The following is a 25,507-nucleotide window of genomic DNA, read 5'->3' as shown; positions in this document are numbered from 1 at the left end:
ACAAGAAATGTACAAGAGAAATTGAGAGGATAGGAAGATATAAAGAAACTATACCATTTCTCAACCTAAAAATAAAGGGTGAAAGAAAACACAAATGGAATGAGGGAATATAAAATAAAAAGACTGCTTCCCAAAAAGATAAACAAGGAGATAAACAGAGAAAAATGTTTACCTCAGTCTGTGGTATTTCAGATGTGATTTTCACTACCTTCTTCTCTGCTGCCCTGGAGGGGAAGGAAAAGAACAAATTTTAAAATCCTGATAATCTATAACTAGACACTATGATTGACACTTGACATTTCCAATATGGATTTGGGGGTCTGCCACCCACTGAAAAGACAAAATGACATGGCAGATAACTAAAATATAATAATTTAAATCAGAAAAGATCCCTTTTTCAGGAATTTGAAAAGAAACATGCATAGCAACACACCAGAGATCATTACCCTTGTTCTAAGAACCTTTCCATTCCTTTTTGACCTAATAACTATTTTCTTGATATCAGTTATTGCTTTTGACATCACAACTCATATGTACACTCCATAAGGTCTGTTTTCCCCATTTCTCAGAGGCTTACAACTCCAGCTGGAACCCTGGAAGTGGGACAAATGAAAATGCCAAAGGGAATTAGGAGGAAGGAGGCGGAGGTCAGTTTGTCTTAGGAAAACATGGCTGAGTCTCTGGTCAAAAGGTTTAAGAGAGAAAACAAAAGCGGGGGGACCAGAGGGGCGGGAGACAAAGTTCGGAAGTACCCAGGATAAATGGAAGGGCATTAACGCTCCACCAAACAACTCCCATAAAACTGTGGGTCATAACCAGCCTCATTAAGGTCCCTTATTTAGAGGCATGGGCGGCTTTTGTTCCAGTCTCCTGGACAGTTTTCCCATTTGATGCCCTGAAAGGTAGTAATGGTTTAATGACATTTTCAGAGGAAGCAATTCTGGAACAGGAACTCGTTCCTCCCCTCCACCCTTTTGTCAGAACACCCTATACTCTGAGTTAGGCAAGAGGTGCCCCCTGCTGACTATAACTTAGCTCTGCCCTATTTAACTGTGCCCAGTTAATCAAACTAGAAACTGAAGGGCATCTGGAGGAATCCTAGACCAAAGTTAAGATAAAGGGAGTTGCTTTAAACCATTCTTACATGGTATCACCATTCTCTTATAAATTTGGAGATCTTTCACCTACACCTACACCTACACACACACACACACACACACACACCTACACACACACACACACACACACACACACACACACACACACACTCTCTATGTGTCTCTCTGTCTGTCTGTCTCTCTCTCTCCCTCCCCCCACTTCCTACAGTTTAGGCATATAGAGCTCAGGAGTTTAATGTCTTACTTGAAGTCCAACGTCATTAAAAGAACAGCACCCCCTACCTCTCACTTCCACCCCCCCACACACATACCGCCATCACCACCACTACTCCCCCAAATCCCCCCTCCCCCGGCTAACAACTTCCTCTACATTCCAATCTTGATGTACAAATCACTTCAGTACTTCATGGTAGAAAGGGAACCCCAGAGAGGGAGCTTCCTTCCTCTCTGCTTCAATTCGCCTCTACTCAATTAAATTCAAGAAGTAAAAAAAGACATCATAATGTCCATTAAACTGTTCCAATAAGAAATCTCTTCTTTCCATATTCATAAATAAAACTATACACAATCTATAGGTATAAATACTCTCTGCACCAGGTTAGTCCAGGTAGCTAAGTTAGTCCAAAAGAGCTTCAAGCAAACACATATAATCTGAAAATAGGTCTTCAAAGTTCCCTTGCCCTAACCTCATTAATTCTAGGAATTAAAATCATCTGATCAAAAAACGACAAAAACCATTCTGTTTGTTCCAGAGGATAATGGATAGGCACTGCAGTTCTCAAACATCATTTCTAGCTACTAAAGTCTTCAATTAACTTAGACTAACAGAAATAACAGAGGTAATACAGCTATAAGAAGCAGATTCAATTGAAATTAAAAGATATTAAAGATACTCTAAATATGATGGAAGCCCCCAAAGGGTATCTGGAAAATAAGACACCCTACCCCTTAAAAAAAGTAATAAGTTTGCTAACAAAATTTAGGTAAACTGAGATCCAATTTTTACTCTAGTGCCCAGGCCTCCCCTACAAAAAAAAAAAAAAAAAAAAAAAAAAGACAGATATAGATCTCCTTTTCTCCTCAAAACCATCTTCCCTTACTCTACCTATCGTAGCAGAGAACATTTATGTGTTCACCTACTGTTGTTCCTCTAATAGAAAAGCAGAGCTTAAAGGCATCACTACAGGCCTAGATATTAGTCACCCAATAACGAATATCTACTCTGTGACGTGGGAACAAATTGTTTTACTTTTCTATAACCATATAGAGAGAATTTGGAATGAAAACATGCAGTCCATTCAAGAGTGGAAAGCATTACAAGAAAGGACAATATAGTGGCCATTCCTCATATATTCTAAACATGCTTTTCTGGAGAAACTCGAAGAGCCATCAAACTCAATCTAATCAAAATTGCCTTAATTCCATAGTCTAATTTTTAAAGGGAGTTGAGCAAGAGATAGTTACACATCAGCAGTTTTCTCTGGAGGCTCTTCCTCTTTGACAGGTATTTCTACTGGCTTTGGTTCTTCTTCCTGAAATCAGCACAAAGTAAATTTGAAACATTCATCAGCAAAAAGATTTTCAGAATGCCACAGTGAGTACCCCTGGAACTTTTTCCCCTTACCATATATATTCTCTCTCATAATTGGACACCAAGTCATCTCTCATGTGCCTTCCAGCTCTGAGACTATTTTCAGGAAAAGCAACAGCCCTTCCAACAAGTAAAGATTATTCTAAAACACACTAATAGTAAAATCATAGAACTATGACATGGCACTAACTGGTCACTAAAGAATATCAAACTTTTCCAAGTTACCTCGGTTTCATCTCCCAGAACATCTTCTTCATTGGCTTCCTCTTCAGCTACAGAAAATGAAAACACATATATTAACACAAAGAATAATGCAAAGCTTAATCTTTATTTAGAGAGAAAAATAAAATTTGAAGTTTAGCCTAAGCAAAAATCAATATGAATGATATAGATCTCCTGAAACGAAAATCAATGCATTGTAAAACAATTTTTTTTAAAAATCATTTTTGCAATTATCTCTACAGTTTTGGATTATCTCCTCTTTCTTGGTAAAAATAACTGATAAAAATATAGCAAATACCTATAAGTTTTCTTGGGGGAAAGCATATATAAGTTACTTTCAAGTTCCAGTAAACACTTACCATGCTCTTCAAGATAAGCCTGGAGTCTATTGATAAGATCTTGTTTAATTCCTTTGGTCTCCAGGCCCCTTGCAAGACATTCCTGCTTCAGCTCAGCAAGCTAGGAAAATATAAGAAATTTCTTAGTTCCAGAGATGCACCAAGTAGATAAAAAGAGAGCTAATCCATTAATGCAGAGTTGAAGAAATTAAGTTAGTTCAATGATTCTAGAAAGTAATTTAGAATTATTCAAGATTCTCTTACTGGCCATATACCAAATGGAGATTAATGATAAAAAGTAAGTCTCCCTGTCCCCCATCTACAGCATCTCTATAATAGCTATAATAAAGCTATAATAAAGTAGATACCAATCAATTGAGGAATAGTTAAACAAACACGGCACATGTATGTAATAAAACATGATTGTACAATTAGAAATGATGAATATAGAGAAGCACAGTTAGACTTACGTGAAGTGATATAAAGAGAAGTAACCAGAACCAGGAAAATAATATATACAATGACAACAGAAATGAAAGAAAAAAAGCAGTAAAAATATAGAAATGAAATGCTGTGAAAAAACTTGGCCACAAAGAAGAGGTAAGAAAAATGTATCTTATACTTTTTTGGAATGCTGCATAAAATGTCAGACTTTTCTTATATCAGTTAGTTTCACTGAACATTTATTTCTTTTTCCCTTTTTAAGATTCATTACTTGTGATGACTTGCAATAGAGAGCCATCTGCATCCAGAAAGAAGACTGGGGACTGAATGTGGATCATAACATAGTATTTTCACCATTTTTGTTGTTGTTTGCTTGCTTTTTTTCCCCTCTCATTTTTTCCCTTTTTGATCTGATTTTTCTTGTGCAGCCTAAGTATGGAAATATGTGTAGTAGAATTATACATGCTTAACATGTACTAGATTACTTGCTATCTAGGGGAAGGGTGAGGGGAAGGGAGAGGGAGAAAATTTTGGAACACAAGGTTTTGTATATCTTGGCATATATTTTGAAAACAAAAAGCAATTATTATTTTTAAAAAGTTCATTGTAAGTATCTCTCCAGGACAGATACTGTGGGAAACGTAGGTATAAAAAACAAAATATATCATTTATATAGTTTTACATTTATACATACATACACACACACACAAACACACACACACACACACACACACACACACACACACACACACAATCATTTCTTTATCTGGAGAGTGAGGTGGCCACCCCAGGATAAAGTATACCAAAAAATGAAAGACAGTCCCAACTTCTAACTGTTATCTTTATCTTATCAACCACCTGGCTAACAAAGCTAATCCATCTTCCTAATATCTTCAAAAACACTTTTTAAAATAAAGCTAAATTCTATTAATATGTTTTCTTCTCATATAGTTACTTCTAGAAATACCATCTCATCCATTTCCAGAAATGAACTATCCTCACAAAAAAAGATATACAATCACATGTGACAATATATAAAACACTCTGCTCTGGTATATCTCTAGCCAGACAATGGCATATGTTTCATTATCTATTCTCTAGAACCATTCCCAAGCTCTTTAGTGAAGTTTTCATTTAAATTACATCATCATTGTGTCTCTTATTCTTCTGATTCTGCTTATTTTAAACAATTCTTCCTATGTTTTATCTTACATCTTCATATTCCTCAATTCTTGCCATATAATATTATATTATTACCAGAATCTGTTCAGTCATTCCCCAAATAATGGACATCTTGTTTCCAGTTCTTTGCTACCACAAAAAATGCCGCTATGATAACTTCCTATTATATTGGAACTATTTCAGTCTTTGATCTCCTTGGGTTATTATGCCCTGTGATAGGATTATTTAAAGGGATAGATTCAAAACATTAAAATGACCTCAATAAAGTTCCAACCTACATATATCCCTATGTGGTATCATAAATCTCTAATTTCTTCCCTTAAATTTTTATCCCTCCTCCCCCCCCCAAAAAAAATCAAGTTTTTCTAGAGGTAGTACTTGTGCTGGCAAGTGTATGAAAATAATCATAAAACAAAAATAAATTTCTTACTTTAAAAACTTCATACATTTTAAAAATGTAACGCAAACAAAAAAAAAAATCTGTTTCTGCATTATCTCTATTGTTCTGAATTATTTGGAACCATTCTCCTCATCCTTGATTTAAAAAAACAAATAAATAACTGGGCAAATTACAGTGTACTAAATATATAGTTTCCCTGGGGAAAGATATATGTAACCTCAGGCCCTAGAAGACATGAACCTCACTCTTCAAGTTATGTTTAAGAGTCCACTAATTGAAATCTCTTAATTCTTTTGGTCTCTTGGAATTAATAAACAGAAATTTCATTCCTTATCTAAGCACCCATTATAGACTTCTATGAATAAGTGTGTGAGTGTGGGCTCACTAGAAAACAGGTACATCCTTCATTTCAGTTTGTTGATTTTAAGACACTGGCTGTCAGGGCACCAATAACATTAAATTAACATAAAGTAAATAGTGATTTTATCCCAGGATAAAAATTACGTCCTGCAGTGAATCCCATACAGGTAATATTACTCTCCAAAAGTTTCTAGTGCTATGGCTGAGAGGAATAAGAAGTCAGTTAAGATAGATGCATAGAAAGTAAAGTATGCATATAGAAATTCTGATAAATATGGGAAGAAATTAGGACCAGAACCATGAGAGCAGGTAGGTCAATTCAGCCCCTTCAAAAAGCAAACAACCAAGCAAACAACAACCGAAAAAATATGCCAGAATCAAAAAACTTAGTTCTTCTACAATGATCATTTCCTTCATCACTTCCCAATGCTTAATACAATTTTCTACCTCTACTTATGCTAAGCTCTGATTACAAAACCCTTTTCCCTATCTATATCCTACCTAGCAGTCTAGATGAAGTTCAAATCCCCACCCCCCACCTCCTTCATCCTAAGTGATCTGTGCCTTAACTGACCTCTCACCAATTTTCTGCATAACTACAGCAAAGGATGTTAATCAGTGACATCTTATTACAATAGTGAATTGTTATTAAGCTTTTCATGTGTTTTCATTCTTCTCTCTCCAACTAAATGTTGAAGTCTTCTATGTGCTACATTATAATATATAGTAGGTACTCAAAAATATTTACTAATGTTATGTCTGGGTATGCTAATTTATAAAATAATCTTGCACATGTTAATATTTAGGTTGTGTTCAAAATTAATTAAATTATTAATTCATAGTTGAGATAAACCTTGGAGATTAACTAGTTCAACCTTACACCCAATATAGGATGTTCTATGCAAGTCTGAAAGACAATCCATTTCAATCTCTGTTCAAGAACCTTAAGTGGACAAGGAGTTTAGTAAGTCACAAAATATTTTTAAACAGCTTTAATTAATAAGTTTTTATTTATGCTAAACAGAAACCTGCTGTCATGAAACTTCTCACTGATACTAAATCTAGCCACCAAGCGGGGTTGAGTGTTAAGGAAATAGTCTGAACTTAAGTAATTGATTTTCCTTTATTTTACATATTTCAATTTATGCATTTAAAAATATTATTCTGAGGAATCCACATAGGGTCCTTGACACAAAAATAAAACAGTTAAAAAAAAAAAAAAATGTTGTTTAAGAGCGATTAAAAAAACAACAACAACAAACACCTAACAATACCTTTAATATTTAAAGGACCACTCCTCAAAAGATAAATAACTATGAGTATACCCACACAAAGGCTACAGACAAACATGTTTCAGAAGAAAAGTAAATGATCAAGTAAGATGAAAAACTGCTCTATGTCAATCAGTATATGAGAAAAATACAAATTAAAACTCTAAAGTTTCACCTTACACCTACAGAAACAGTAAACAGCTTTGGGAAGACTAGCACACTATTGGTGGTACTGTGAAGTAGGCTAACTATCCTAAATATCAAAATATATACCAATGTGTTCATATACTACACTGCTATCAAATACCACCAAGGGAGTCAGTGAGAAAAAGAATTTAAGTATAAGTAGCAGTATTGGGAAGCAGCTAAGTGGTCTTGTAGACAGACTTACATGAAGACTGGAGCTGGAATATTGACTCGGGTATTTATTGGCTACATGACATGGGACTGTAACAGCACCTACCCCACAGAGCTGCTATAAGCTTCAAATATCCTATATATATTAAAATACTTGGCAGATTTTAAAACATTACATAGAGGCCCACTATTATTATTAACAAGAAAATGGAAACCATTACACATTGTGGCATATGAACATAATGGAAAAACTGCAGTAAGAAATATGAAAATTTCAAGAAATCAAAACAACTTATAAGACCTGATTCAAAATGAAGAAAACATAACTACAAGATTATATACAGAATGAATATTAACGTAAAGGAAAATAAGAGTAAAAAAGGAGTTTAACTATGAACTATAATGAACTGTCTTAGAAAACTAATAAACAATGATGGGAACTATTGATGTGGAATACAATATATATTGAAACTTATTACTTGCTTCTGTTTTTTGTTATAGGGATTGACTGGTGAGTGGAATGGAGAGATAATAAAGAGACCTGAGGTAATGATTATGATATAATATACAAAAAAGAAAAAAAAACTTTCAAAATTAAAAAAAAAAAAAAAACAACTGACAATAGTTATCGCATATCCAAGTTTTTTCCCTTCTCTGGGTTAAATATACCTAGTTCCTTCAAGCAATCCTTACATGACAAGGATTCCAGACCTTTTACCAATTCAGCTAATCTAACTACAGACATATTCTAATTTGAGAGGTGATATGGAATAAGAAGAAAGAACATTTGACATGAAGTCAGAACAAAATTCATATACTGGATCTGACATTTACTAGTTGTATAACCACAACCAAATCCAGTAACACGCACTTCAGTTTCTTCATCAATAAAATGGAAATAATAATAGTTAACACTAACTATCTCACTATAATGTTGAGGACATAAACCAGGAAGTATTATATAGACATAAGCTAACAATTGTCCATATCCTTTTAAAATGTAGCATCCTGAAAAGGAAAAAATTCTTTTCAAATAAGTTCATATGTGAACATTTGTTTCCATCAACTATATTACATTTCAAAGACATGTACTTTACCTTGACTTATAAATTCTTTTTTTTCCCCATAACATCTACAGTGTTCCTATATAACGAGCACTCCATAATTGTTTAAGTAATTGTCAAAAGTAGCTCTTAAAATATAAATCTCTTAAAAAGGGCAGAAACCAAATAAGGAATTTAAATGCCAAAGATAACTTCAGAACGATCTAAGTAAAACCTTCTCATTTTACAGGTGAGGAAACTGAAGCCCAGAGAGATTAAGTGATTCATGCCTAAAAGGACACAGGTTAAAAGCATCAAAGGTAGGCTAAGAACCCAAGTCTGACTCCAGAGTCAATGCTAGTCTAAACATTGGGCTGTTTAAATGAATTCCCATGATATAATTTGGCTTTACCTTCCTATAGTGATTTGTGTGGCACCTCACACAAGCTCATCCCAGAAAAACCTGAGGTCAAGTCCTGTCTCTGAAACAATGGCTATGTGACTCTAGACAAGTCACTTAACTTCCTAGTATTCTAAGCAATTCTAAGTTGCAGAGGAGATGCCAACCTGCATTAGAAGAGGGAGTTTCCTCATCCAGGAGCTGGGACTGTAGTCAAGACGTTATGAAAGACAAGCCAAGAAGCTGCTAGAATTAATGGAAAACCACTATGACAATGAAATCACAGATTCAGTCCCCATCCCTGTTCAATAATCATTTCTCTCTACTACTCAACTTTCTCTTTTGTCAGTTTATCTGTGGAGGTTGCATTTCTCTACATTTTTTCATAAGTTTAGAGTCAATAGGGATGGAGGCAAAATAAACAATCATTGCACAAGATAATAGTACTCAAGAGACCACAGCTCTAGAACCAGAAGCACTCTCAGAAGCCATCTAGCTCCCTCATTTTATAGAGGAAGAAACTGAGGCCCAGGGAGAGTGTGTGTCTTACAGACCAAAGAGGAAATTTGAATATTAATATGAAATCTGCATGCCCATTGAAACAATATCTTTTTTAAAAATGAAAATGAAATAAAAGGGTGTTTAGATCATTCTTTTTCAATTATCGCCTAAAACTCCATTTCCTAGTCGCTTTTCCTACCCAATCTCAACATCTTATCCCTAAAGAAAACTATATTGACACACATAAATTCAAAAGTTTATAATAAAGATAGAAAAATTAAAATGTTGAGCTCCAAACCAGGACTTCTTAACCTTTTTTTTTTCCTGTTACAAACACCTCAGCAGTCTAGTAAAGCTTATGAACTCCTCAAAATGTTTTATATGAGGAAGGAAATGCTAACTTTCAGTGAAAGATTAGTGAAAAGATGACATTCCCCCCCCCCCCAACCAAATGGGCCTTTTGAAATCTACCCACATACCCCTCCCCTTGATTAAGAAGCCCTCCTAAATAGCAAATAAAAGCAGGACTATCTCAAGATAAGTAATGAAGTCAAACTCCTTCAGATGTTTTGAGAGTTGAGAGAATATTTCAAAAATTAGACTCAGCTGTTTCTAGATGTTAATCTGGTCTGTGAACTTGTTTTTACAAGTTTTTCAAGATAGCTGTTTTTCAATATAATTGGTTACATCTTATGCATTTGAATACATTACTTTAAAAATTGAATTACAGGCTTCCACCAAACTGCTAATGGTGTTAATGACAGTCAAAGTTAAGAATTCCTATGGCACAGAGACAAGCTCCTCTCCTGCTCCTTATCCCTGGCTTTTAAAGTAGACATCAATGCCTGAAATCAGTCCAAAGGTGAAGGGGAAGTAAAATGATATGGTATGGAAATGTAAAGCTATTTCAGAGTATATCTAGGAAAATAGACATTTTTTTTCCCCAATAAGATATGTTTAGACTGTCAGCATCAATGAGCCAGGTGATGTAGATTTTACAAATCTTGTAGAGCACTTAAAATATTATAAAATAAACTCAGTATTTTAGCTTAAATTAAGCAGCCTGGTTGGCAATTTCAAGTTTCCCAAAGTAAAGTGATTGACCACTATCTAACAGGGGAATTGTTTGCCAAATGCTAAACGAATACCTAAAAGCAACCAATACCTCTTTTACCTAAAAGAGGTTTACTTCTTTCTTCCAAGAAAAATATTAACTCTGAGTCAAGCAGTCCATACTACCCAGAGGATAACACTTGCAAAAAAACCAAACCAAAACAAAACAAGAAGAAAAATTTCTTTTGGAAGAAAACCTTTTTGTACTCTGGAGAGGTGCCAGTGCTTTCTTAAGACACTGAAGGTGTGTAGCTTCATCCAAGACCATCAAGTCCCTAAGGTGAGACGAAGGGATGCTGGGGGTCCCTTAAGCCAAGGCTCTTCCAGGTTCTAGGGTGGACTCGGGTACCATAACATCGCCTAAGTCGTTGGAGGCATCCTTGAGTCGTCCTTGCAAACCGCCCAGACACACAAACATACGTAGATGCCACTAACCCAAGTTTGCTGAGGATTCCAGGACTCGGCAAAGAGAAAGACTGAGGGGAAAGGGGGGTTGGAAAATGCAGAGGAGGTCGGGGACAGAGACGTAGGAAACAAGAAGCAAGGAGGGTACTGACGTGCTATCTTCTCCCGTGTCCCCGGAAGGCGAGGGAATCATACACTCTTGAGAAAGAGCAGGAGAAAGCTAGGGCGGCAGAAAACAGGGAGGAAACATAAGGTGAGGGGCACCCCGAACGGAGAGGAAAGATGGCAGGGGGAATGAACGAGAGAGAGACCAGCATGAGGGGGGAGGAGGAAGGCCCCAGAGAGGAGCAGTCTAACAAGGAAAAGGAGCAGGACAACAGCGAGGGAAGCCCTGGAAGAAGAAATGAGGAGAGGGAGGCACCGGTCACCTCGTAGAGCTCGGCCCCCAGCCATGCCCGGGGCCTCTGCCCCTCACGGTACCTTCAGCTTGTGAAGCTCCACCGTCTCCGCCGCCATCTTGTCACCCCCTCCGCCCCCAGTTTGGCCCCCTCCTCCTGCCTCCGCCTTCCGGAGCTCCCGCCGAGACTCAGAGGATCACCACCACCCAATAGTCGTTGTTTATACTCCCACTCTACACCATCAGCTTTATTCATTCGTCAATAGCCAGCATGGCTCCTCCCCCTGCGCGAGGGTTTGCCTGCTAAGGGGATTGGAGAAGAATTGATTCACTCCATTCAGAGTGACGGGAACGCTGGCTAATCGTAACGCTGAACACTAAAACAGGTGGCCAATGAACCACGGCAGCGCCGGGTCTAGAGGACCAATGGGGGAACAGTTCGAGGGCCCGGCTGCTTCCAGAAAACAGGTGAAGGAAAAGTAGCCCAACTTGAAGCTGGCGGGAGTCGCCCTTGGAGCTCCAGGTGAGGAGAGTTGCGAGTGAGGGAACAGGTCCGAGGGGGAGGAGGACGATCATGAGGGAGAACTCTGAGGGGTAGGGATGGGACCTCGGGCTACCGCCGGAGGATTTCTGGAACTCGGGACGCTACTGGGATCGGGCGTGGGCTGCCGGCTGCCCTGAGGGAAGAAGTCTAAATGCCCCTTCCGGGGAGCGTCCCCGGAGCGCCGGCTGCCCCCGCTGACTGACGGCCCAAAACATGCCCGTAACTTCTAAAGATTTGCGGAAATACTGAAGCGAACGGCAGGTAGCCACGCTGAGGTTGTCGTCCATGGCAGCCCCGGACGAAGGAGGATAGAAGGCTTGTTCTCGAGTACTCCTGCTGCACCTCCCCTCGGACGAGCCTCGTCCGATTCTCTGGTCCAACCCGGAGTACTGGAGAATGGGCTGCGCCTAGAACAGGAGTGGACCCAACCCCTTTCGCTTCGTCTTCATGCCGCCCCCTCCCCTGCCGGACCCTCTGGGCCTGCTTTCCTTGGGCAAAGTCATTCCCTTCGGGCTAATTCCTCTCATCCCAGGAAATGTTTTGTATCTTTCAGGTTTCGGTGTCCCAGAGAGGCGGCTTTTCCACCTCCTTCCCCTAAGTTCAAGGCTCATTGCAGTCACCAAACCGGTAACTGAAGGAGGCCGACCAAAGAGAAACTAGTTCCCTCACTCACTATTGTGACAGGATGAATGTGGGGGTGGCTCACAGCGAGGTGAACCCCAACACAAGGGTGATGAACAGCCGAGGCATCTGGCTAGCCTATATCATCCTTGTAGGCCTTCTGCATGTAGTTCTACTCAGCATCCCCTTCTTCAGCATCCCCGTAGTCTGGACCTTGACCAATGTCATCCATAACCTGGTGAGCCTCCAACCTAAATCCATTTTCTTTCGAGACTTTTACTTCTTGGGGATTTGCCTACCTGCTTCAAATTCATAGTTGAAAAGTTTGTCCTCTACCTTCTCTTCCCTCCTAGGCTATGTATGTCTTTCTGCACACTGTGAAGGGGACACCTTTTGAGACCCCCGATCAAGGCAAGGCCCGGCTGCTTACACACTGGGAGCAGATGGACTATGGGCTCCAGTTCACCTCCTCCAGAAAGTTCCTCAGTATTTCTCCCATTGTGCTGTGAGTTCCAAAAGGGTGAGGGAGAAGCTAAGTAGCATAGGGGGTGGCCTATATACTTTGGTATTGTCATCAAACAAGCCCCCAAGAGGACTTGTTAAATAGAAGGCACCAACTATAAAATTTCTATAAACTCATGATCTAACCATGCTGGGAGGGTAGAGTGTATTCAGTGCAATACTGAAAGCTATAAATAGGCTTGCTGCCTCCCTGTGGTGGCAATGGGGATAGGAGGATTTGAGAAAAGTCCAAACCCTAAATTCAGTGATGCAAGATTCTTTAAAGTGTACAACAAATGAAGGTGTAACTGATGTAAAAGGAAGGGGGGTTAACATCAGAGACAAAGGGACATTTGCAGTATTATAGCTTTGACCATTTTCCATTGGTCATACATTTTGTTCAATCTATAAACTTCTCCAATCATGAGAAATGTTCATGTGACAACAGTTTAGAAGGAGTTAGGATTAGCTGAGATAGAGTGGTCATTTTAATGAAGGAACAAAAAGTCATCGACTTGGGAGGCAACTTTAGGAATATTAAGAGGTCAGGGCAGCTGAAGCCAGTCTTTTTTTTTTTTTAAGTATCATTTTCTTTCTCTCCCTAGCTACCTCCTGGCAAGCTTCTACACCAAATATGATGCTGCTCACTTTATCATCAATACTGCTTCACTACTCAGCGTACTACTACCTAAGTTACCCCAGTTTCATGGTGTCCGTCTCTTTGGAATCAATAAGTACTAAGATTTGACAATGACCGCTAGGGTGCAGGCTAGAGGACAAAATACCGTCAATACCCGAGGAACAACTGACCTTTTTTGTCAACCCCAGGGAGATGAATTTGGGGGCAGTGGAAGGACAATTCCCCTACAAGTAAGGGCAGGTTCCTTAAAATCAAGCAAGATGGATAGGGGCTGGGCCCACACTCCTGTACGGTACTAGTTTTTCTTTTCCAAATCCTTTTATCATTGCTATATATATTTCTTTATAACAAGCTATTTTTCAGATGTTAAATTTAAAGTAGTCAGCAGTACTTTGTGGGAGGCGAAGGAGGGAGAAAAAACTACATTCTTCTTAATCTCAAATTTAAAAATAAAATCTTTTCTTATTGTTATATCCCATGGCTCTTTGAAAAATTTTTGTCCCCATTCAACAAAGAAATAGTATCAGATTAGCAAGCCTCATCACAAAGAGAACAGGATCAGGGAAGTGGGCACACAAAAGAGGTAGGCATAGCTTGCCAGTTGTATTTATAGAAAGGTAAATCCCCTGGCTTTAAATAGATATGTACATATAAATATGAACTTTAAAAAAAAATCTTTGATTACATAAGGATAGCTGGGGAGAACCCCACTACAACCACCAACAAACGTGCTTGTTCTGCCTCCTAGATCCACCCAAGGGCATGGGGACTTGAGTCTGCTTTTTTCTTTTCTTTTTTAATTGTCAAATCAGCCATATTTGCAGAAACAACCCTGAGGTTAGGTAGGAACCACAGAATAAAAAGAGGCAGCATTCCCATTCCCTGAATGGTCCTGAGCTTTTTACCCACCCCTGAAAGTGAGGGCTAACTGCCTCCTCTGCTTTATCTCCCAATGTGGATGGTAGAGAAGAGGGTCCAAAGGTCCAACACAAAATGAATATCACCCTGGCCTTCAAAAAGAGGGACAATGTAAAAGCCCTCCAAATCCCAGAGAGCTCTGTCCCCGACAAAATATTCATCAACCTCAATCTTAGCCATAGTTTAGGCAAGGGCCCTTCCTGCCAACCACCCCACTATTTCTTTGGTATTGTCATCAAACAAGATTCAGTTCTTAGTTCCCAGAGTGGGGATTCAGTGGCTTCCCACAAGTCACTGAGTGAACAGTTAATGCTTGAAACTTTTTAAATATTCAAAATTTTAAAAAACAAAACAAAACAAATTCCATCCTATGCTGTACACAGCCCTTATGACTCCCTGACACTAAGGCTGGGTAGGGTGGAGAAGAGGAAGAGACAGGGCATCAGCGCTGGAAGGGCCTCCTGACTTTTTTCCGACGCTTCGGTTTGGCTTCTGAACTTTTGGGTGCTGTGGAGCTGTCTGGCCTGGATGATGGGGTGGCCCCAGGGCCATGTTGGGAAGCTGCAAAGAAATTTCCGTTGGCCATTTGGCCTGGGGGAACCTGAAAGATCCGACTGAAGAAATCCTGAAGGTCAGCAACTGAAGCAGGAGGGGCATCTGGAGTGGCTCTACAGGAAAATTAAATATTGTGGTGAGATGAACACTCCTAAAAATACATGGATATTTTACTTATTAAGAAAAGGTATTAAATCAGTGCATCTTGATGCACTAGGATATTAAACAATTCTGTCAAGTCAGTTCTCTGAAACAACAGACAAGAAAAAAACATTACTCACCTCTGTCGCCCACCAGGACCAGGAATCCGGGACCCAAATGAGATGTGATAGGGAACTCTGTGGGTATCTGGAGAGATCCCCACACGCTGGCACCCAGCCCATTCTGCAAACATGGGAGGGAATCAGATCAAATGACAGGACTCAAAACAATACAAATCAATATCCTAGCTCCATCCTATGTAAGCATATGTCCCAAGCCTTTCCCAAGACAGTTGTTCAGTCAAATGATTAGGCATGTCCAACTCTTCATGAATCCACTGAAGTTTTCTTGGCAGAGTACTAGAATAGTTTGTCATTTCCTTTTTCAGCTCATTTTACAGATGAAGAAACTGAGGCAAGCAGGATTAAGTAACTTGCCCAGAGACACTCTATACCTACTGTACCCCTCTCCAACTGCCCCCCCCAAGACTAGTTTCCATGTTATCTACTGTAGTACTGTATACTATGTTAACGTAGACAATTAAACATTCTGCTCTGTTACTCACATTCTAACCCCTGAAGTAAGATTGAAGTATACCTGTGATGTCATATACTTTTCCATCCATCATGGCAAAATAAGTGATCTTGAGACCCAACATGCTTGACTCTGCCCAGAAGTCACCTTCCTCAGCAGAATGCATCTTATTGCACTCAGCACAGTATCGAGCATTCTGAGACTCTCGATCCATTTCAAACCTCCTGTCATCCAACACAAAAACCCCCACATTAACCCTGAGTGTAGCCAAGGCATATTTTGACTTTAACAAACTATTTGTTACAATGATACCAATCATTAGACATGTCCAGGAGCCACATTTCTTTCTAATTAGTAATTAAATTACTTTTCTTCCTTTGGTTCACAACCACTAACTCCAAATCTTTACAAAAAGCCATAAAAAGCTTTAAAGGGAAAACCTCAACTGTCCTATCGCTAAGCTATACTGCCCTTCCATCTCTGACATTTCCCCCCCTCACATTTCTCACCTGTGCTTCCCTTGACACCGGCTGCACATCATAGTATTCATGGCCTCTTTGAGTTCATCCTGCAGCTTGGACAGAAATTCATTCACTGACCTGCTCAGCTCACTCTCTGCCATTCGTTTCCTGGGGTAAAAAAGAGGTATGGTATAGCCTCAGGGCACTTCCAGAAAAATAAGAAAATCCTTGAGTAAGTCATCTTTTAATCTCAGTTATCCATCTTTAAGGAGATTAAACTAGATGGCCTCTGGGATCCCTTCCAGCCCTAGATGTACCATACTTCTCTTTGACCAGCAACAGAAGTCAAGGAACAGCCTACTCTCCTCAGTCACGGGGCCCTCTCTCTGCTTCTGACACACTCCACCCTTGTATGGCAATTTTTTTTTTTTTCCATTTCTCACATCTCATATTCTTTCCGTCTCTCAGGATTACTGACAATATCCCAGGCAGCCCTCAACACTTTGAAGGCCTCCTCAGCCCTGGGGTGGTGGTTCTTGTCAGGATGAACCTACAAAGTAAGAGGGTGAAGAATCAAATTCCTGTTTCAAAGCCAAAATGATTCCATGACGAAAGTTGGGAAAATCACATATATTAAAACACTTCCCAAAGATGTGACAACTCTAGTTAGTTCATCTAATCCTCTCTCATAAGATAAATGGAGAATACTCATGCCTAAACCTGCTCCTCAAATGTCTTTGACTAATTTTTCATTCCCTCCAAATGGAACAAGCAAAATATTGATCATCTTCCTCCATTTCATACCTCCTTTAAAAAATTCCTATTTACCTATTCTTCAACTTCCTCTTCTTTAAGCTCAATCCTTTTTGCACCTCCCCTTTTCTCACTGTTTTCCCATTGTTATTCCAAATTATTTTCACATCTCAATGAAAATGAAATACCAACAGACTAAATTTCCAAGTGTTGAAGTCTCCCTTGCTTGATCACCCAGGTCACTGGCAATATGGCTGAATGACTCCTTAAAAACTAGTAAAACAAGACAAGAAACCAAACCACCAATTGGGGCAATAATGACGAGTTACCGAGAATTAAACTGCGCTCCCCCTCAACTTTCTGCCATGAAATTACACACAACCATCCCATTCTCTCTACCCAGGAGAAAACAACTAAAATGGGGCAGGGAACAAGGGAAATACTTACCATCACTGCCAGCTGCCTATATGCCTTCTTCAGTTCTATATCTGATGCTGTGGCTTCTACCCCTAGAACCTGGAAGGGGTTTAGCTCATCTTCTGGGATCCCAGCCATGGCCAAGAGCCGAGACACCTCCTCTCCAGGTTGGCAGTATCGCCCACTAGATGCTGGGCCATCCCCTTGCCTGTTGATCCTCTGCTTGACCCAAGGAATCTCCAGCCAACCCCTCTGCACCAGCCCCACCAACTGTTGCCATGTCCTGCTTTCTTTGAGGTAAGTCCAACATCGGTGTACAACAGGTGAATCCAGCCTGGAGATAAGCCAGGAGGCCTGAGCCCGCCAACCCAATCGATCTCCCATACACACTAAAACTCGCCAGCTCAGCTGAAGACAGCCCAACAGCAAGGCCAGAACCAATAGTAGCACAGCACACAGGAGACGGAGCAGGTGGGAAAAAAGCCCTGCCCCATAGCAAAGTCCCCGGCACAGACACAGGAACCCCAACTGAGCCCAGCTCCCCAACTGCCCTACCCAGCTTCCCACCCATACTCGAAGCAGATCTAGATCACTGCCTCTCAACTGTCCACAAGAATAGATAAGGTGCCCACCAGTTTCCACATACTCCCCCACCAACACCAACAATTCAATTAGCCACCAGAACCCTTTCTGCCCCAGTCGGTACAGTTCCTCTGATCCCCACACCACCAAATACCGACGCCGGTCTGCCTGGCTCCGTTTCCGGCCAGATCGGTGTCGACCGGAAGCCCGGGGGTCTCTTCGACCACTCTCCCTAGGCTCCTCTTTGGTTGGCATACGATGCCGCTGCCTCTTGGGTGGAGGCTTTTTTCCACTGGACACAGGAGAAGGGTCACTGGGAACCCTGGAGGACCCTTCCTCATCATCTTCATCTTCTCCCAGGGCTGGGGGGGTACAGCAGGTGCAAAAGTTACTAAATGAACCATCTCCTCCCTCAGAGAAAGGCCCCTCAGGGACACTGGGAGCTCCCTGACAATTACAGACTGATGGTACAGGTGGGATGGAAGAGTCCCTGTCCTCCAGGTCCCCAGCCCCATTGTCCCTTGAAAGTTCCTTGTCCACTCCCGTTTCCTCTTCTGAAGATGCTTCAGTCTGATCAAGGTCTTCTCCCTCCCCAGGGGGTCCTGGGTCCCCTGGAGTGCCTTGGCTTGGATCCGATTGGTGGGTGGGGCTCTGGGGAGGTGAATTTGTGTCACAAGGATGTCTTGTAAGGCAATAGGTACCATTGGGTGCAGCCTCCACCGAGTCCCCAAATCCTGAGAATGAAAGTTTGTCGGGGCCCACAGTGGGCCCTGAAGTCCAAACTGAAGAGCCACTGTGGGGTGCCCTGTATAACTTCCTTTCCCCGGGGTGCTGCTGGGCCATGACCCCGGGGCTTCCTGAAGGAATTTAGGTCACAGCCATCATGAAGACTTCAGGTGCCTGCAACAAAAGGGAGGCGTCAAATTGGGAAGCTTCTCCCTACTCCCGGCTCAGACCCACTTGTCAAAGAGCAGGAACTGCCACAGTCTCCTCCGTCCCCCATCATGAAGCCCTCAGGCAAACCAGAGGAGCAGAGCCTCACACACGTGCGGAAGGAGATAAACCCGCGAAGGGGAAGAGCTCCTAACGGGAGAGGGCGAGGAAACAGGGGAGCCGCGGGAAGAGAAGGGAGGGGTGGGGCGGGGCCGGAGGGGTTGGGGGAAGGCGCCCCGGAACCCGAGGCTGGGTCTGACGCGGGGGTTAAAGCGGCAGGGGTGGCGAAGAGAGACAAACCAGGCAGCGGCAGTAACGCCCTCCTTCCTGCGAGGTCCGGAGCCCGGGGGAGCTACAAGAGCCGCTCCCCCGGCTCGGCCTCCCGCTCAGACTCCGCTTCCGCCTTCCGTCCCCGCTGCTGCCGACCTCCGCAGACTTTCACTTCCGGGGTCGGCAGGGAAGGGAGGAGCAACAGCGGTTGGTTTGGGGCACGCGCGTGTCCGATCCAGCGAGAGGCAGTTCGTGCTGGCAAGAAGACCCACCCCTTTAAAGGGCCCGTGTCCGCCCGAGCTGCAATCTGGAATTTAGAGCACAGTACGGCCCTGGAAGATGGGGGGGAGGAGACGGGTGCTACAGGCAACTGTGGAACGGGAGAGCTGCGATTTCCGAATCTTCGAAGAGACTGAAAGGCTCAGCAAGAGCCCCGCCCCCCCATGCCTCAGTTTCCCCTCGGGATCAGAAGAAAGCGAATCCCGCCCTGCTCCTTTTCTCCCATTCCCCGCCCCCAGACCGCAGCCTAGGGGAACTTGGCTTCTTTGTGTCCCAAGGAAATTGGGCGGAGAGGAGACCACCCCTGGCCCATCCTCTGCCGGCCTCCGAGAGTCCGGTACTGTTCCTCCCTCCCCCGCAACTCTCGAGACTCCCCAGCGCCTGCCCAGGCCGGGCCAGTGTGATGGGGCGGGGGAGAGCTGGCGAGTCGATCTGTGCTGCCCAGCGTAGCTCTGGCTCCCACTCCGGCTCTGGCTGCCACTGTCCTCCCCGGTTCCCTCCTGACTCGGCTTTCAGGCCACGCTACCGACAAGGCAGGGGTCGGAAGGACAGAGGACGTGCGGAGCGGCTGGGGGAGGTCAGCGCGCGAGCCTGGAGTCTGGGAACCCCGGCTTTGCATCTGGTTTGCATAAGTGCGAGTCTGATCCAGAGGCTGAAATCCTCTGAACCTCACGGAAAGGAAGACCTCCCGCCCTTCTCCCCCTAACGAAATTTCTTTCCCCCGTCTGAGTCTTTCTCCCAAGGGCTTCCAGATACCCCAGTCTCCGCCTCACTCCCTGTCGGCGCCCCGAACCCTTGACTACTGCCCGGGGGCCAGGATGCCGACCCCTTTTCTCCAGGAGACAATACTCCAATTCTCTGGGAAGTGGAAGAAACCAAACCGGAGTTGGGGGGCGCTGGGACCCCAGTGGAGATTTCGGGGAGTGCGGAAGCAAAGGAGTAGCCCTCAGAGTGTTTCGAGTCCCTTGTCCAAGAGCGTCGAGATGCCCTCCTCTCCAAACCCTTCCTGGACAAGGTTTCGGGTCTCAAGACTCCAGCTAGGGGAGTGAGTTCCCTGTTTTACGCCCCCCCCCCCCGGAGGTGGGGTTGGCTAGACCTGCCCCGTGATGTCACCCCCCACACACGCACTCCATCCCCCTCCCCCACCGCAGTTCCCAGTTTCCTTCCTCCCTCCCCCCTCCCCCCAGCTGGTTGCATTGAGTTGCCTGGGCTTGGACTGCACTGTTAGCAAGAGTTTTGAGTGCTACCAAAGGAACTACTTCCCCCACCGTCCACCACCCATGGTCGTCCCCCGAGCCGAGATGCCACTAGGAGTCTAGGAAAGTGTCCCCAGGTCCAAGCAGGGTGGTGAGTAATTGCTGCCCCACTTCCCATCCTGTCCTAGGATGGAAGCCCCAGACATCAGAAGGGGGATGGGGTGGGAAGTCCGGAGCTGGAGGCTCCGATTTCTGCAGCTGGCTGAGAACTTTGATAACCAAATGCAAGGAAGGAATACATTCTTCCCAGACCCAGTGCCCCCAAATGCAAACCCGTTTTAAACTCTGTCCCTATTCAAGGTACTCATTAGTTCTATCAACTTGTACAATGTACTGGCAAAGGGGGGAGAACGGGAAGAATGCCATCCTGAGTTGGTCAAAGGGGATTTATGCTAAGACATGGGGTGCCAGTGGGCAGAGTGCCCATTCAGACAGGAACAAGAAGGAAGAGGGATCTTAGAGCAACGGCACTGTTCTCTCCAACAACTCTGTCCCAGGATCTGATCCTAGACAAGGCTCCAAAAAGCTGTAAGATCTGTAGTCCTACAGACTTTCTATGTCCTTGTTTCTTTCTCTGGGTCTCCAGAAGTGTGTGTGTCTGTCTGTCTTTCTCTCCCTCTCCCTCTCCTCTCTTTCTCACTCTCTCTTTCTCTCTCTCTCCTTCTCCCTCTACCTCTCCCTCTCCCCTTCTCTCTTCCTCTCTCCCTTCCTCCCTCCCTCTTCCTGGCCCCTCTCTCTCATCACTTTTTTCCTTTATTAACTTTTTCTCTTTATTCAGCTGCTATGAAGATGCTTAGGACCTCCCCCCATCACCACCATGAATCATTTTTCTTTACTTCCCCCCATTAACCTCCAACCTTTTTATACTGTGCAGAGTTGGGGGTTTAGCACACATGGGATCTTTCTTCCAGAACTTGCTTCTGGAAGCCCTAATCAAAGCTAATCAAAAAAACTACTCTATAACCAGCATTCCTGGCCCTTGTATTCCCATTTCCATCCCACCCCACCCCCAAGAAAGACCTGAAGTCTAATTTTACCCCAACATCCATCAATCCCTCCCAAATTATCCAGAGCTTGCTTAATAGGACCATAAGATCCAGTTCATTCCCATCAATTTACAGATGAGTTTACTAGATCTCACAGAAGTTGTGATCAAGGTTACCACAGAATTTTGTTTCACTGTTGCAAGACAATTCAAATCCAGAATCTCAGATTCCAAATCTAATGCTCATTTATATCACACTGCCTACTCATGATATTTTTCACTCTATTCATTAGAATATTTCCAGCAGATTTAGGCATCTCCATCCCAGCAAAGATAGGCATCCCCATTCCAGATAACTGGGTTGAAGAGTTAAACTATCAAGACATCCCTCAAGGCCCTCTGAGTTGCCAACAAGGCCTCTCAGGGGTTTCTCTGAGCAGATTCTGCTCCTCCTTACAGGTTGCCCAACCCCCTCAAACTTCTGTGAATAAACAGAAGAGCTGGTCACTTTGGCCATGGATCAAGCTCCACCCTCCTTGACTGTGACCTCGGACCCCAGACTCTTTAATCAGCAACTCCCAGAGCCTCCAGAAGTACAATGTGTCTTGGAGCCTCAAGACAACCCTGAGCTGGGTCCTGCGCTGGCCTGTGCTCTCTGCTGTTTTTTTGGAGTCATCTACTGCTGCTTTGGTGAGGAAAATAGAGACAAAGACAAAGCTGCATCCTGGGCGGGAGCTGCCACAATCTGCCGGCTTCTCAACATTGATATCTTTTTCTTTCAGTACCACACTAATGTATGACACTAATATAGTAATCACAACTCATAACATCTTCTCTTCTCCACTTTTCTGCTTCACTAACAGCTTTTTTCTGCCTTTCCCAATATTTCCCGTCCTTCTGGCTGTTGTCCACCTTCACGGCATCCTCTCTTCGCTTATCACTGTTCCCCACTAAACTGAATTCTTTGTCTTCTAAGGGAAGGTGCCCTCTTTCCCTCCTTAGTTCTTCCCTATTTATGCCCACTCCCCTCAGCAAGGCTTCCATCCCATTATTTGCCTCTTCTACCCAGTTCCTGAGTCTGTCAACACTCTCCTCTGCCTCCCACCCCATGCCTCCAAGTTTTGCACATTGCCTCCTCCTTGCAGCACCTGTCCCTGCTGTACCTCCCATTCCTTGCTGATGTTATCCTGCTCTGGCTTCTCCCTGTCTTGTCTCAAGCTCCTAGTGCCCAACCCCTTGGGTCCTGCCCTGATATCTGGTGTCCCCCCAGGCTACCGATGCTTCAAGGCGGTGATGTTCCTGTCCGGGCTGCTCTCTGGAGCCTTGGTAATCTTCTTGTTGTGCCACAAGGAGCGGGTGCTGGAGACACAACTGAGCCTGGAGGTGAGCGCGGGCATCGCGCTGGGCATTGGCCTCCTCTGTGGGCTGGTCACCATGCTAGTCCGAAGCGTGGGGCTCTTCCTGACAGGCCTCCTGCTGGGCCTGACCCTAGGGGCAGGCGCCCTTCTGGGCACTGAGCCCATCTACCAACCACCCTCAGCTTGGGTGCCAACAGGGGGCCTGGTGGGACTGGCACTTCTAGGTGCCTTGCTTACCCTCCGCTGGCCCCGACCTTTCACCGTGTTAGGCACAGCCCTTCTGGGAGCGGCTGTACTGGTGGGCTGTGCTGACTACTTCCTGGAAGGGCTGGCACTAGGTGGGCGCCTGGGTCAGCGGCTTCAGGCATTGCCTGCCCTGCCCCCCCTCTGCTGGTACAGCTGGGCCCTGCTGGGTGCCTGGCCTGCCCTGGGGGCACTTGGGGCCCTTGCTCAGTGGAGACTCACAGCCGAGGAACACAGAGGCCATGATGATGGTAAGTTAGACTCTTGATACTGACACTATCTCTCTCCCCATTCTCTTCTGCTACCTCATTCCTGACCTCAAATGCCTGGTTTGGGGAGAGGGAGGAAATAAATATATATATTTGGGGGGGATGCATGGGACTCTCTGACCTGGTGAAGGTAGCTTCCAAAGGTTATCAGGGGACAAAACGAAGGGTATTACTGCCACATAGCAGTGAGAGTAAGAGTGTAGAATTTGCTAGGATAGAAGTCCTGGAGGTTAGTTAGGACTTTAGAAAAGAGGAATAGAGAAAGTTATTATTAGGGGATATCCTATATGAAAAGATTTTATAGGAAGTAAAGGAAGATTAGAGAGAAAAGAGAACAGAAGGAGAAATCTAAAAGGAAGGAAATCTCTGAGGAAAGTTGATGGGTAGTTCATCTTGGGACTAACTGAAGCATGTAGGTTAAATGGATATTTAACCTAAGTAAAATGAGAATCTCCCTGAAGTACTGGAGATTGGCTTTGAAATGGATTTTGAAAAGGTCCCAATTTAGTCCCTATTTCTTCCAAAGCAGTATTGAGTCATCGACTAAAGGGCCTCCAGCTTCTTAGGATCCGCCAGCAGGAGGCCAAGTGGCAGCAGAATTCTGGGGCAGCATCCAGTGAGGGCAGCTACCGTCGACAGGTCCCACACCGATCCCGGAGCCCAGCTGACAGCCTGGCACCCGTAAGTGGGCAGGGAAGGTGGGAGGAGAAAATAGGAAGAGCCAGGCCCTCTGACCTCGGCCCTTCTCTCCCTTCCCCACTTCTTCCTGGTCTTACTTACCCTACAGAGCTATCTTCAGAGTCTCCGGGATCGACAGCTGGGGCCAAGCACTGTGGGTACTCCCCATCATGCCATCCTGGACGTAGACTCTGACTGTGGTTCCACCGTGCCCCTCACCATACCCACTCGCTCCAACCAAACCTGAGCCTGTACACACACACACACACATACCCCCTCACACACACACCCTACACTTGTGCCTTAGAGAGAAGGTTCAGAGCACCAGGTGGTCAATGCTTGGACAAAAGAGGTAGAATTTTCCAACAATAAACATATATGGAAATGCATATTTCCTCTGGGGGTGGAGGGAGAGGGCATGAAATGTAGTCTAGCCCAACCCTGAAGGAGAATGTACCAGGGTGGAGCTGGGGACAGCTGGAAGGAGATTGAAGGAGAAAGGGGGGAGTGGAAGAACCAAATTTTCACCTCTGCTCAAAATATAGAGATGGTCCTGGAATTCCTGGAATTCTCTGTCAATCCTAAAACTCAATATTACTGCCCAACCAACCATGACCCCAACCCTGGAAGGACCTTTCTCCCTTCTACAATATAACTTCCTTTTGTACCACCCAAATTCTGTGCCTCAAAATGGGAGTATGGGGTAAAAGTTTTTGAAGATCCTGTGAAAAATCAGGGAATCTCTAAAGATTCTAAAGACAAATATAATTCCTTTCTGGGAAGAAAGGGAAAGGAAGGATCCCTTTTGGCTCTCCTTAACTCCTCAAATCTCAGGCTAATGAAGGGAGTGGGTTATAACACTCAATATTCTTTTCTCCCCGACACTTCCAGTGCCTGAGCCCCATTCCTACCTCATTTGGGGGCTCTGTCCTCCCTGGTGCTTCCTCCTTTGCCTCCTCTCCTGCTTGTATATACTGGGTCAGAGTCCACGTAGACTCTGCCCCTTGCTGGCTCCTTTCGGTGAAGAGAAGGAGGCAGCTCTGGGGAAAGCTGCAGGAAGTATAAGGGTGGCAAAATGGGAGACTGACAGATGCCAGCAGCCTCTCAGCCCTATAGGACACTAACATGCTAACTGCATCTCCACTTCAGCCACTAACCCTGTCCTAACATTTCCAGTCGGTTCTAGTGTCCATAAACTTCCCCCCATGACGTAAAGGAATACAAATGGATACCAGGGCAGAGGGAGGGGAGAGATATTGATGGTATGTAAATAAAATGACATTGAAGATTGAACCAGGTGCTCCAGACTTTCCCTATTTCCTCTTTTTTTTCTTAGATGGAATTATTTCAATCTAATTCAACAAAGA

At 43.8% G+C, this 25,507-nt stretch overlaps 4 protein-coding genes across 6 annotated transcripts in view; 2 read left to right on the top strand and 2 right to left on the bottom strand.

The window, feature by feature from the left end:
- The window catches only part of SARNP (SAP domain containing ribonucleoprotein), a 39,715-nt gene extending 28,377 nt beyond the window's left edge, over window positions 1-11,338 (bottom strand). Inside the window, exons 1-5 of one of the 2 annotated variants that reach the window (XM_052001792.1) lie at window positions 11,226-11,338; window positions 3,291-3,390; window positions 2,935-2,981; window positions 2,583-2,650; window positions 173-224 (exon numbers count right to left, since the gene is read on the bottom strand). In XM_052001792.1, the coding sequence (XP_051857752.1) occupies window positions 173-224; window positions 2,583-2,650; window positions 2,935-2,981; window positions 3,291-3,390; window positions 11,226-11,261 (303 nt within the window). In that variant the 5' untranslated portion in view covers window positions 11,262-11,338. Of the gene's footprint in view, window positions 1-172; window positions 225-2,582; window positions 2,651-2,934; window positions 2,982-3,290; window positions 3,391-8,893; window positions 8,971-11,225 lie in introns of those variants that run through there. The other variant, XM_052001793.1, reaches the window with a different exon arrangement.
- Window positions 11,339-11,553: 215 nt separating this feature from the next.
- Window positions 11,554-13,921, top strand: ORMDL2 (ORMDL sphingolipid biosynthesis regulator 2). Its single transcript, XM_052001794.1, has 4 exons — window positions 11,554-11,665; window positions 12,240-12,545; window positions 12,661-12,812; window positions 13,414-13,921. Exons 2-4 carry the CDS (start codon window positions 12,372-12,374, stop codon window positions 13,547-13,549), a joined length of 462 nt encoding a protein of 153 aa, XP_051857754.1. The 5' UTR covers window positions 11,554-11,665; window positions 12,240-12,371; the 3' UTR covers window positions 13,550-13,921.
- Window positions 13,922-14,032: 111 nt separating this feature from the next.
- DNAJC14 (DnaJ heat shock protein family (Hsp40) member C14) lies at window positions 14,033-19,201 on the bottom strand. Its single transcript, XM_052001786.1, has 7 exons — window positions 19,103-19,201; window positions 17,318-18,769; window positions 16,561-16,667; window positions 16,166-16,285; window positions 15,720-15,880; window positions 15,203-15,305; window positions 14,033-15,034 (listed from the first exon to the last, which is right to left on the bottom strand). Exons 2-7 carry the CDS (start codon window positions 18,710-18,712, stop codon window positions 14,809-14,811), a joined length of 2,112 nt encoding a protein of 703 aa, XP_051857746.1. The 5' UTR covers window positions 18,713-18,769; window positions 19,103-19,201; the 3' UTR covers window positions 14,033-14,808.
- Window positions 19,202-20,177: 976 nt separating this feature from the next.
- On the top strand, window positions 20,178-25,433 carry LOC127564945 (transmembrane protein 198-like). 2 transcript variants are annotated; one of them, XM_052001791.1, is made up of 5 exons: window positions 20,178-20,698; window positions 22,052-22,282; window positions 22,863-23,444; window positions 23,992-24,143; window positions 24,250-25,433. In XM_052001791.1, the coding sequence occupies exons 2-5, from the start codon at window positions 22,108-22,110 to the stop codon at window positions 24,385-24,387; spliced, it is 1,047 nt and encodes a 348-aa protein (XP_051857751.1). In that variant the 5' UTR covers window positions 20,178-20,698; window positions 22,052-22,107; the 3' UTR covers window positions 24,388-25,433. The 2 variants fall into 2 exon arrangements, with proteins under 2 accessions (XP_051857751.1, XP_051857750.1); XM_052001790.1 differs by having other exon boundaries at window positions 23,989-24,143.
- Window positions 25,434-25,507: the final 74 nt, after the last annotated feature.

This window comes from Antechinus flavipes, chromosome 5, assembly GCF_016432865.1.
Source record: "Antechinus flavipes isolate AdamAnt ecotype Samford, QLD, Australia chromosome 5, AdamAnt_v2, whole genome shotgun sequence".
Taxonomy (NCBI): Eukaryota; Metazoa; Chordata; class Mammalia; order Dasyuromorphia; family Dasyuridae; genus Antechinus; species Antechinus flavipes.
Note: the sequence above shows the minus strand (reverse complement) of the source record. Positions and strands in the feature narration are given on the sequence as shown.